This window comes from Macaca mulatta, chromosome 12, assembly GCF_049350105.2.
Source record: "Macaca mulatta isolate MMU2019108-1 chromosome 12, T2T-MMU8v2.0, whole genome shotgun sequence".
Taxonomy (NCBI): domain Eukaryota; kingdom Metazoa; phylum Chordata; class Mammalia; order Primates; family Cercopithecidae; genus Macaca; species Macaca mulatta.
Genome location: NC_133417.1, coordinates 108,478,000 through 108,491,017, shown reverse-complemented (window position 1 = coordinate 108,491,017; position 13,018 = coordinate 108,478,000). Strand labels below are relative to the sequence as shown.

The 13,018-nt window shown below is 43.6% G+C and overlaps 1 protein-coding gene across 10 annotated transcripts in view; it reads right to left on the bottom strand.

Annotated features, from left to right (window-relative positions):
- CYP20A1 (cytochrome P450 family 20 subfamily A member 1) overlaps positions 1-13,018 on the bottom strand; it is a 57,791-nt gene that overhangs the window by 31,157 nt on the left and 13,616 nt on the right. For 3 of the 10 annotated variants that reach the window (XM_077957391.1, XM_077957392.1, XM_077957393.1), the window contains one exon: positions 11,338-11,575. The exons of the other annotated variants lie outside the window; for them this stretch is intronic. In XM_077957391.1, coding sequence (XP_077813517.1) covers positions 11,338-11,367 — 30 coding nt within the window. In that variant the 5' untranslated portion in view covers positions 11,368-11,575. The remainder of the gene's footprint in view (positions 1-11,337; positions 11,576-13,018) is intronic. 10 annotated transcript variants of the gene reach the window in all.

The following is a 13,018-nucleotide window of genomic DNA, read 5'->3' as shown; positions in this document are numbered from 1 at the left end:
TCAGGTACAAATCTGTCAGACTAACACTAGCTCCATCTAAAATTGCATCCTCAGTGGTTCAGGTTCAGCTTCTGGCAAAGGGCTGATATGTAAAACAAAACAGAACCACTATCACAACAATAAAAACAGAAAATATAAATTAAAAACTCAAAGACAGAAAAACCGTAAACCCAATGGAAATTAAAAGACCATACTCTTGGTACCTAATTAAAAATAATGAAAAGTCTGCCACAGAATGCCTGTGACATAGTAATCAATAAATATATGAATATATATAAAAGTCCTAAACATACTTCAGTGATAGAAACCTCTCAGAGTCTCTTTGTCATTCCTTCCTTCTCCAAATATTTATTAAATACCTATGGAATAAAAACAGAGTCTAGTGAAAAGATTATAAACAAGCTTTAGTACAGGCACAGTGATTCATACCTGTAATCCTAGCACTTTGGGAGGCAAAGGTGGGTGGATCACTTGAGGTCAGGAGTTTGAGACCAGCCTGGCCAACATGGTGAAACCCTATCTCTACTAAAAATACAAAAATTAGCCGGGTGTGGTGATGCACACCTGTAATCCCAGCTACTCAGGTGGCTGAAGCAGGAGAATAGCTTGAATCTGGGAGACTGGGGCTGCAATGAGCCAAGATCACGCCACTGCACTCCAGCCTGGGTGAAAGAGCAAGACTCCATCTCAAGAAAAAATAAATAAATAAATTTTGTAGATGTAATTAAGGATCTCTAATGAGATCATCCTGGATTTATCATAGAATCAAAATCCCTTATCTTTATATAAAATAAAGATGGAAGGAAAATTTAAGACACAGATACACATAGAAAGTAAAGAGCTCTGAAAGAAAGACATAGAAAATGAAGAATAATGGAATGTGGGTACATAACAAAATGAATAATTAGTGTACAAAATCAAAGTATAAAGGTGGGAGAGAGAATATGGAGTTAGTAAGGCCCTGGCATTGTTGAGTAATTGGTAAAAGTTATCATTAACATTAGACTATAATAAGCCAAGAATGCCTATTATAACCTCTAGGGCAGCGGTTCTCAATCAGGGTGATTTTGTCTCCAAAGGACATTCAGAAATGTCTGGAGACATTTTTTGATTGTCACAACTGGGGTGAGGTGCTACTGGCATCTAGGTGTAAAAGCCACAGATGCTACTAAATATCCCACCATGCACAGGATAGCCCTCTACAATAAATAATCACAGGCCTAAGTTTGAATACTGCCAACAGTGAAAAGCCCTACTCTAAACAAATACTAAAATAGTTAAAATACATAACTAATAAGCTAACACAGAAAACAGAATACTCAAAAATATTTTATTATTTCTAAAGAAGGCACGAAAGAGGCCGGGCGCAGTGGCTCACGCCTGTAATCCCAGCACTTTCGGAGGCTGAGGCGGGCAGATCACAAGGTCAGGAGATCAAGACCATCCTGGCTAACACAGTGAAACCCCACCTCTACTAAAAATACAAAAAATCAGCTGGGCGTGGTGGGCGCCTGTAGTCCTAGCTACTCAGGAGGTTGAGGCAGGAGAACGGCGTGAACCCAGGAGGCAGAGCTTGCAGTAAGCTGAAACTATGCCACTGCACTCCAGCCTGGACGACAGAGCAAGACTCCGTCTCAAAAAAAAAAAAAAAACCAAACCAAACAAAAAAAACTTGTATATGACACAAATATAGAGGGAAATGTATAGACTTAAATTCATACATTGGGAGGGAAACGGCTGTTTATTAATGATCTAAGCAACCATCTCAAGAAACTAGAAAAAGAATAGCAAATTAAAACCAATGAAAGTAGAAGGAAGGAAATAAACATAAGAGCATAAACAAAATTAGAAAACAAACACAATATATAGAGAAAAAAGTTGGTTCATGTAAAAAATTTTAATAAAATTGAAAGACATTGTATCAGTTACAAATGTATTGCTCCTGACCTATAAATTCATTCTTTTTGCCTCGCTGTTAAAATAGACTAGCAGGTCTGGCACGGTGGTGTACGTCTGTAATCCCAGCACTTTGAGGGGCTGAGGCGGGAGGATCACTTGAGGCCAGGAGTTTGAGACCAGACTTGGCAACATAGTGAGACCACCATCTCTAATTTAAAAATAAATAATAAAATAAAATAATATAAAAATTGACTTGAGTCCTTTACATATTTTTCCTTTACCACCTGGCATGATGTTAAGCTTTCTCAGCATAAGGTGCTAGAGAGACATTTGTAAGAAGAGTTTTGCTTCTTGGTTCCCCTGCTTGTCACAGAGCAGGCCACTGTGATGTCTGAAGCTTTCCAGAGTCAGGGTCTTGCAGTGCACTGGAAAGCAGTCAGCAGCTTCCCCCATCAGCCCTCCCCTTGGATGCTTTTGTAAGAGATGTCCTCCAACCCTGCAGCACCTCCTGCAGCATGGAGTGGCCAGCAGCTTGCCCTGCCAACTCCCCCAAAAAAGTTGTGCCTCAGGTGAAACACCTCTCCATGAACAGCTTTCCCCACCACCCTAAAGGACAGCATACTAGAGGATAAATGTCCAACCAGGTCCAAAGGGCAGATTTCCAGCAAGTTTTGCTAATATGGCACCATAGCAACCCCTCTGCCATTCACAGCAGTTGTGGCTCCTCCAACAAGCCTGAATCTGAGTCCTGAGGAAGAGGGGTCTTCTTAGTGCCCTCTATCTTGGCCCTGGGGTTTGTGACTGTTCCTTATATCTGCTATTCCTTTTTTTTTTTTTAAGAGACAAAGGAGCCCAGGAGCTACAGGATGCAGTGCGCAGTGATCATGCCACTACACTCCAGTCCAGGCTGGAGTGATCACTGCACACTACATCCTGTAGCTCCTGGGCTCAAGGGATCCTCCCATCCTCCTGCCTTGCCTCCTGAGTAGCTGGAACTATAGGCATGCACTACCACACCAACTAATATATATTTTTTTAATTTTTGTTTGTAGAGACAGGGTCTTGCCATTTTGCCCAGGATGGTCTTAAACTCCTGAACTCAACCTATCCTCCCACCTCGGCCTCTCCAAGTGCTGGGATTATAAGCATAAGTCGCTGTGCCCAGGTGTATTCCTATATTCTTTAGAGTTCTCCTTAGAGTAGCCCCTATTATAACTCTTCATTTTTTATTTTTGTAGAGGTGGGGTCTCACTATGTTGCCCAGGTGGGTCTTGAACTCCTGGGTTCAGGCAATCCTCCCACCTTAGCCTCCCACAGTGCTGGTATTACAGATGTGAGCCACTATGCTCAGCCTATAATTCTTTATATAAAACTTTCTTTGTTCAAATAGTTATATGCCTTCTCTCTCCCATTGGACCTACACTGATAAAGACCTCTGGAAACACTAATCAAGAAAAAAGAGAAAAAAAGAATAAGAAAAAAGAGAGAGACAGAAAGAGAGAGAGAAAGCACCATGAATCTTAAAGACATTAAATTTATAATGGAATGTTTGGCAATAAAGCAGGAAAAGAAACTAAAAATCTTAAAGTCAGAAAAAAGGAAATAAATTATAATTAATCTCAGATACCAGCTGGGCTTGGTAGCCCATGCTAGTAATCCTAGTGCTTTGGGAGGCCAAGGACAGATGATGGCTTGAAGCCAGGAGTTCAAGGCCAGGGTGGGCAACAAAACAAGACCCTCTCTCTACCAAAAATAAATTTTAAAAATTAGCTGGCCATGGTGGCACACACCTGTAATCCTAGCTACCTGGGAGGCTGAGGCTGGAGGATCACTTGAGCCCAGGTGTACTAAGGTATATTAAGCTATGACTGTGCCACTGCACTCCAGTAGGGTGACAAAGGGAGACTCTGTCTCTAAAAATTAAAAACAGGCCAGATGCAGTGGCTCACGCCCGTAATCCCAGCATTTTGGGAGGCCGAGGCGGGTGGATCACCTGAGGTCAGGAGTTCAAGACCAGCCTGGCCAACATGGTGAAATTTCGTCTCTAGTAAAAATATAAAAATTAGCCAGGCGTCATGGCACACACCTGTAGTTCCAGCTACTTGGGAGGCTGAGGCACAAGAACTTCTTGAACCCACGAGGTGGAGGTTGCAAGGAGCCAAAACTGCGTCACTGCACTCCAGCCTGGATGACAGAGTGACACTGTCTCAAAAAATAAATAAATAGGCTGGGCGCAGTGGCTCACATCTGCAATCCCACCACTTTGGGAGGCCGAGGCAGGTGGACCACCTGAGGTCAAGAGTTCAAGACCAGCCTGACCAACATGGTGAAACCCTGTCTCTACTAAAAATACGAAAGTTAGCTGGGCGTTGTAGCGGGTGCCTGTAATCCCAGCTACTAAGGAGGCTGACGCAGAAGAATCACTTGAACTTGGGAGGTAGAAGTTGCAGTGAGCTGAGATCGTGCCACTGCACTCCAGTCTGGGTGACAGAGTGAGACTCTGTCTCAAAAAAAAATAAAAATATATGCCTGTAATCCCAGCACTTTGGGAGGCCGAGGCAGGCGAATCACGAGGTCAGGAGTTCAAGACCAGCTTGGCCAACATGGTGAAACCACATCTCTACTAAAAATACAAAAATTAGCCAGGTTCAAGAGATTCTTCTGCCTCAGCCTCCCAAGTAGCTGGAACTACAGGCATGTGCCACCATGCCTGACTAATTTTTGTATTTTTTGTAGAGATGCAGTTTCACCATATTGGCCAGGCTGGTCTCAAATTCCTGACCTTGTGATCTGCCCGCCTTGGCCTCCCAAAGTGCTGGGATTACAGGCATAAGCCACTGCGCCTGGCCGCGACTGGGTACTTTATAAAGAAAGCATGGTGCCAGGTACCTACCTGGCTTCTGATGAGGCCTCAGGAAGCTTATAATCATGGCAGAAGGCAAAGGGAAGGTAGCAGGTCACATGGCAAAAGCAGGAGCAAGAGAGAGGGGGGAAGGTGCCACACACTTTTAAACAACAAGATCTCATAAGAATTCACTATAGTGAGGATAGCACCAAGCCATGAGGACTCCACTCCCATGATCCAATCACCTTCCACCAAGCCCCACCCCCAATACTGGGGATTACAATTCAATATAAGATTTGCATAGGGACAAATAAACAAACCATATCACTGACTAAATTAAGTACCTGGTTTGTGCTATGGGGTTGACAATATAAACCTAAAGTAAATTTCTCACATAAGGACACAGTCTATGAACCAAAACTTAAAAAACCACCATAATTTGCCTCTGAATGAGTAGAAGGAGAAAACAATGGAATATGGAACAACAGAAAAGACTGAAAGTTTGGAGAACAGAGCCTGTGATAAAAGATTAAGGAAGTCAGAATTACTTAGTTTGAGGCAGAGAAGACAAAATAATTAAGGCTTTTAACAATAATATTACTGAAAAGAAAAAGGTGCTTCTATCATGATTGAAAGTAAGGCAAAAAGAAATGGGCAAAATTCCTGGAGATACACAATTAAATACGAAAGTATTTCTTACCGACAAATGTTGGGTATTTAAGCAGAACAGCAAGATTCTGACTGGTGAGTGCTTAAATAGAGGCAACATGACTGCCTCCAGGGAGGAAAATGCGAAGTAACAGGAACAGCTATGGCAAACAAAAAGCAGGCAGCCTGAGAGCTTCAAAGAATATGACGTGTGCACAACCAATACAGAACCTTGAGATCTAAAACAGGAATGGTAACAATGAGAGATTGGGAATTTGGATGCACAAGCCTCCTGATAGCCCTGAGAATACTGGCTATCACAGTTACAGATGAAAGCTGGAAAATATAGAAACTAATCAGCAGCAACCATAGATAAAGGAAGGTTTTGTTCAGTGCGTTTTTAGAAGCAGAAGTGTGCAGAGCAGAACCAATGTATTAATTAATGCTTATAGTGGACTGAGAAACTCAGTCTCAAGTCTTAAATGAAAAGTGTAGTTTCAGCTAGAACTTCCATATGGGAAAAATGGCATTCAACATTTACTAACTGTATTTTTTTTTTTAAACATGGGGTCCTGCTATGTTGCCCAGGCAGGGGTGCAGTGGCTATTCACAGACAAAATTATCACTCACAATACTCTTGAACTCCTGGGCTGATGCGATTCTTCCTCCTGAGTAGTTGGGAATACAGGCATGTGCCACTATGCCCAGCTTCCAAATGTAATTTTTAAAAGTGGATACTGTAGAGGCCTGTGAGGCACAGTGGCTCACACCTATAATCCTAGTGCTTCGGGAGTCTGAGGCAGGAGGATCACTTGACACCAGGATTTTAACAGTGGCATAGGAAACATAGTGCGACCGTATCTCTACACAAAAATACAAAAATTAGCTGGGCATGGTGGCACGTGCCTGTGGTCCTAGTTACTCAGGAGGCTGAGGCAGGAGGATCCCTTCAGCTCAGGCATTCGATGCTCCAGTAAGCTATAATTGTGCCACTGCACTTGAGCCCAGGCAACAGTGCAAGACCTTGACTGATAAAAATAAAAAAAGATACCTGATTTACCCTAATGTGATTATTACACATTGTATATCTGTATCAAAATATCTCACGTACCCCATAAATATATACACCTACTAAGCAACGCTAAGTAACCATATATATATATATATACACACACATATATATATTTTTAGAGACGGAGTCATTCACTGTTGCCTGGGCTGGTATGCAGTGGAGCGATCTCAACTCACTGCAACTCCGCTTCCTGGATTCAAGCAATTCTCCTGCCTCAGCCTCCTGAGTAGCTGGGATTACAGGTGCCTGCCACCACACCCGGCTAATTTTTTGTATTTTTAGTAGAGACGGGGTTTAGTAGAGACGGAGTTTCACTATGTTGGTCAGACTGGTCTTGAACTCCTGACTTCATGATCCGCTGGCATCGGCCTCCCAAAGTGCTGGGATTATAGGCATGAGCCACCGCGACAGGCAAAAAAAAATTTTTTTTAAAGATACTTTTAAAGTTAATAAGGCATACTCTTAAGAGAACTACCAGGTATTTAAATACAAAAATGCTTACAATGTGTAGTCAGAACATTTTCAGGAAGAATGAACACAGTTATAGAAGAGGGAAAGGAAAATAAACCCAAACTGGCCAAATGGATTTTTCTTTTTCTTTCTTTTTGAGACAGGGTCTCAGTCGCCTAGACTGGAGTGCAGTGGTGCAATCTTGGCTCACTGCAACCTCTGCCTCCCAGGCTCAAGCAATCCTCCCGCCTCAGACTCTTGATTAGCTGGGACCACAGGCATACGCCACCATGACCAGCTAATTATTTTTTTTTTTTTTTTTTTTTTGTAGAGACAGGGTCTGGTCATGGGAGGCTGAGGTGGGTGGACTGCCTGAGCCCAGGAGTTTGAGACCAGCCTGGGTGACATGGTGAGACCCCATCTCTATGTGAAAAATTTTAAAAAGAAAAAAATCATCTTAATGTTATGTAAATATATCCAGTTGTTATGGAAGTTTAGAGACGGTACATGGAGGGAAGCATACTTAACTAAACTGGAGGCTGGAGTAGAAGTTAGCCAGGCAAGGCTGGGAAAAATGTTTCAGAGGAGAAAAAAGAAAGAACAGACCTATGGAAGTAACAGAGGAGTCAAAGAATTTAGGAACGTTAAGTTATCAGTATTCATTCACTGATGTAATAAATATTAACTGAGGGCCTGCTGTATAACAAGAGCCAAGTTATACAGCAGTAATCAAAATAGAACAGTCCCTACCTTCATGGAGCACACACTTAAGTGAGGGAGACAGACACTCAAAGGATTACAAAAAATAGAATTACAGGTGGGTGCGGTGGCTCATGCCTGTAATCCCAGCACTTTGGGAGGCCAAGGTGGACGGATCACCTGAGGCTAGGAGTTTGAGACCAAACTGGCTAACATGGTGAAACCCTGTCTCTATTAAAATACAAAAATTACTGGGCATGGTGGCATGCACATGTAATCCCAGCTACTCAGGAGGCTGAGGATGGAAAATCTCTTGAACCCAGGAGACAGAGGTTGCAGTATGCCAAGATTGCATCACTGCACTCCAGCCTGGCAGAAAGAGCGAGACTCCATCTCAAAAAGAAAATAAAAATAAAAATAAATAAATAAATAAAACAGAATTATAAACTGGGAAAAGTGTTGTAAACGAAAGGCACAGGGTGTTATGATAGCATCTAAAAGGGGAACCTGGCCGGGTGCAGTAGCTCATGCTTGAAAACCCAGCACTTTGGGAGACTAAGGTGGGAGGAACACTTGAGGCCACGAATTCAAGACCAGCCTAGGAAACATAATGAGACACACATCTTTACAAAAAAATTTTAAATACAACTAGCCAGTCATGGTGGCACATGCCTGTAGTCCCAGCTACTCAGGAGGCTGAGGTGGGAGGATCCCATGGGCCCAGGAATTTGAGGTTACAGTGAGCTATGATCAGGTCATTGCACTCCAGCCTAGGCCACACAGCAAGACTCTGTCTTAAAAAATTAAAAAATTAAAACAAAATAAATACAAGGGGACCTATCTAGCAATGTGGGATGATCAGAGAGAGTGTCCCTGGGGAAGTGACATTTAAACTAGGAGCTGAAAAACGAACACACATTAGCTAGGTGTGTGGATGACTGGAGATGCATTCCAGGCAAAGTGAATAGCATAAACAGGCCCTGAGATAGGAGGGAACAGGGTACATCTGAAGACTTAAAAGAAAACAAGTGTGACTAGACTATAAGCCAAATGAGAATGTGGGAAACCAGGCTGGAAAAGTAGCCAGGCTAAATCATTAAAAGTCCTGAAGACTACATTAAAAATTTGGAGTTTGTCCCAAGAACAAAGGGGTTTTCAAACTAGAGTCCACAGATACCAAAGGGTCTGTTCATGGAATCCAGTGCAGTCTATGAACTCAGATCAGGGGAAAAAAAAATCTTTCTTTTTAATTAACCTCTGAATAAAACTTGGCATTTTCTTCAATTATGAGTATAGGCTCTGACTTTTTAAACCAATACAAATCTCAAAATATGTTCCCATTATAAATACTGGAAAAATCTCATAATAATAATTTTGGCCCTTGCATCACTACTTTAAAATCATGGAAATTTCTGGAAAGATTATTAGATCTTGCTATAAATCTTGCTATTTAACACATTAACAAAGAGGCAAATATAATATCGTAAGTTTTTATAAAAAGTATTAATATTTTGTAACTATATTGGTTTCCTTTAGCTATGCATTTAAAAATGTTATTCTCAGAAGGAGTCAAAGGTTTCATCGGACTGCCAAGAAGTACCTGTCAACTGCAAAGCATGGGAAAACAGATGGGGAGGAAAGGGGAAAGAGAAATAAGCAATCCAGGTAAATTATGTAAATCTAAACCAGGGTGATGGCAATGCTGATGGGAGAGAAGTAGATCAATTTGAAAGGCATTTAGAAGGTAAAATTGGCATTACAGATTCTTTTCAAACGTGATTTTCTTTTCTTTCTTTCTTTTTTTTTTTTTTGGAGACGGAGTCTCACTCTGTTACCCAGGCTGGAGTGCAGTGGCACAATCTTGGCTCACTGCAATCTCTGCCTCCCAGGTTCAAGTGATTCTCATGCCTCAACATCCTAAGTAGCTGGGACTACAAATGCATGCCACCATGCCCGGCTAATTTTTTTGTATTTTTAGTAGAGATGGGCTTTCACCATGTTGGCCAAGCTGGTCTTGAACTCCTGCCCTCAAACAATCCACCCGCCTCAGCTTCTCAAAGTGCTAAGATTACAGGTGTGAGTCACTACACCCAGATCAAATGTGATTTTCAAAGAATACTAAGTGTTATAAAAATGCTCACAATAGGGACAGCGCACAGTGGCTCAAGCCTGTAATCCCAGCACTTTGGGAGGCCGAGACGGGCGGATCACGAGGTCAGGAGATTGAGACCATCCTGGCTAACACGGTGAAACCCCGTCTCTACTAAAAAATACAAAAAACTAGCTGGGAGAGGTGGCGGGCGCCTGTAATCCTAGCTACTCGGGAGGCTGAGGCAGGAGAATGGCGTAAAGCTGGGAGGCGGAGCTTGCAGTGAGCTGAGATCCGGCCACTGCACTCCAGCGGAGTGCAGAGCGAGACTCTGTCTCAAAAAAAAAAAAAAAAAAAATGCTTACAATACAATAGTAAATAAAAAACACAAAGATTATCCATGTGTATAATCTGATAACATTAAAATTCTACTGTGCACACAAAACACTGGAATGATAGGAAGTTTTTGTTTTGTTTTGAGACGAGTCTAGCTCTGTCGCCCAGACTGGAGTGCAGTGAGTGGCAAGATCTTGGCTCACTGCAACCTCCGCCTCCTGGGTTCAAGTGATGCTCCTGCCTCAGCCTCCTGAGTAGCTAGGGCTATAGGCATGTGCCACTACACACAGGTAATTTTTGTATTTTTAGTAAAGATAGGGTTTCACCATGCTGGCCAGGCCAGCCTCAAACTCCTGACCTCAAGTTGAGGCAGAAATTTAAAAATAAATATGCATTCATTCACTCTAAGAAAAGTAACAGGCAAGGCAAGGGTTAAAAAGATAAGACCAACACCAGGCGCTGTGGCTCATGCCTGTAATCCCAGCACTTTGGGAGGCTGAGGCAGTGGATCACAAGGTCAGGAGTTCAAGACAAGCCTGGCCAAGATGGTGAAACACTGTCTCTACTAACAATAAAAAAAATGAGCTAGGCATGGAGGCAGGTGCCTGTATTCCCAGCTACTCAGGAGGCTGAGGCAGAGAACTGCTTGAACCCAGGAGGCGGAGGTTGCAGTGAGGGGAGATCACGCCACTACATTCCAGCCTGGGTGTCAGAGTGAGACTCCGTCTGAAAAGAAAGAAAGAAAAGGAAAAGGAAAAGGAAAGGAAGGGAGGGGAGGGGAAGGGAGGGGGGGACGGGAAGGGAAGGGAAGGGAAGGGAAAAGGAAAAGGAAAAGAAAAAGAAAAAAGAAAAAGAAAAAAGAAAAGAAAAGAACAAGCTTTTCTCTGCCCAGCAAGCTCACTTCAAGGACAGTTATAAGATAACACTGTCCAGAAAGCCAAGGCCAAAGGATAACGCTCCAGACACCACCACCCCCATTCGGAGCAAGGTTAAAGGAAGGAAAAAAAGAGAAAGATACCTTTTTTTTTTTTTTTACTGTTACTCCTTTCCCTGGCTTCTTAAGCATGATTATGTATTACAAATGTCTGTATTTAGCCAGTTCTTGTTTTTCTTTCAATACAGCTACAAGGTCACCAGCTATGCAAGGTCACAAGTTATGTTACGCTATAGATTACGTGACCTGTCACTGTATAATTAACTGCTTTTGTTTTGCTTCTGTAAGTCCGCTTATAAAAACCCCGCTCTGTCGTTGTTCGATGTTCAGTTTTTTGGATGCGAATCTACTGAGCCCGTGCGTACCTTAAAATAAACAATCCTCCTGTTCTCCATATCAGTCTCTCTGGTCCTCAGTTCCCCGCAACATTTTTGGTGACCACGAAGGGACCCGAGATGGCAGGTTTACTGTCTCCTTTGCCTCTGGGGGCTGGAGCCCTGGGCCAGGGGAGACCTGTGACCCCAGGCGCTGCCGGGAGAACTTCAGCCCATAGAGATCAGCTCTCCCCTGACCTGGCACCCCTGCTCAGCAGCACAGCAGAACCTAAAGGACGATTTCAGAAACAGCACGCTTCAGGAACCACAGTAAGGCTTTGGGGCCCAAGGCAGGACCCATGGGGACAAAAGAGGAGCCTGATCACCTCCTGGGGTGTGCCGAATATTCTGACCCAGAGGGGCTCGGGGCGACGAGAGTGGCTCACACCTGAACCAACACAGGACTTGAGAGTGGCTCGCTAAGTGAGTTACGAAAAGGAAACTGGAAGTGGCGAGAGTGGCTCGCCACCCCAACTAGGAAACTGGAGGTGACAAGAGTGGCTCGCCACCCCAACTGGGAAACTGGGTGGCCACTCTCACCACCCCAACTACGAACACAGGAACTAGGAGTGGGGAAGTGTGTGAAAGTGTGTGAATGGAGGGGCCTAATGAGGCTCATAAGCTGCGAAGTGGGGAGTCACAGATCTCTTACCAGGGACTGTGTGCTCCAAGAAAGTGTGGGGCCGACTAAGACTTGTGGTGATCTGCATACGGCTAATAGGAGCTGCCCTACAGCTCAGAGTTGTAGTGGGAATAAGGAACTCGCCAAAGCCAAGTGTTAGGCAGGAATCTAGACCCAATATGGCGGTATCACCCGGCATGGCAGGCCCTTTGTTAGGACTTCCCGCCCTTCACTTCCTGCTAAGACTCTCAGCCCGCGAAAAAGCCCGCGCCCGCCAAAAAACCCCTGCTCTGCGCAAGCTCCTGGACACGTCATTCCTCAGAAATCGAAACCTAACTCAGGAAAACCGAAACCTACAAACCCCGCCTACCTCGCCCTATAAAAGGCCCCCCGATACCTGCCCCAAGCGCGACTTCCTCAGCCCTCCTCCTAGTGGACCGGTGAACCTCGCTGGCGAGCCCAATAAAGGCTACCTCAGTTCTCATCTGCCTCGCCTCGTGTCTTCTTGCTCGGCTCCCCATTACATTACACCAAGCAGCATCTGAAAACTCCTATCATGGAGCACTTTGGGAGGCAGAGGTGGGTAGATCACTTGAAGTCAGAAGTTCAAGACCAACCTGGCCAACATGGTGAAACCCTGCCTCTACTAAAAACACAAAAATTAGCCAGGCGTGGTGGTGCACACCTGTAATCCCAGCTACTAGGGAAGCTGAGGCATGAGAATTGCTTGAACCTGGGAGGCGGAGGTTGCAGTGAGCTGAGATCACACCACTGCACTCCAGCCTGGGTGACAGAGCGAGACTGTCTCAACAACAATAAAATGTGTATATTTTGTGCACTATATATGTGTACATATACATATATACAGGTGTGTATATATACGTATATACACATACAGAAAACTTCAGGTGCTCTGTACTCTCATCATTCCAACTTATACAATGAGTCTGGATGTTAAGATTTTTGTTTTCTTTTGTGTGTTGTGTGTTTTGTTATTGTTGTTTTTAATTTCAGGAAAATAAAATTAGCTTAGGAAAGAAAAGAGTAGCA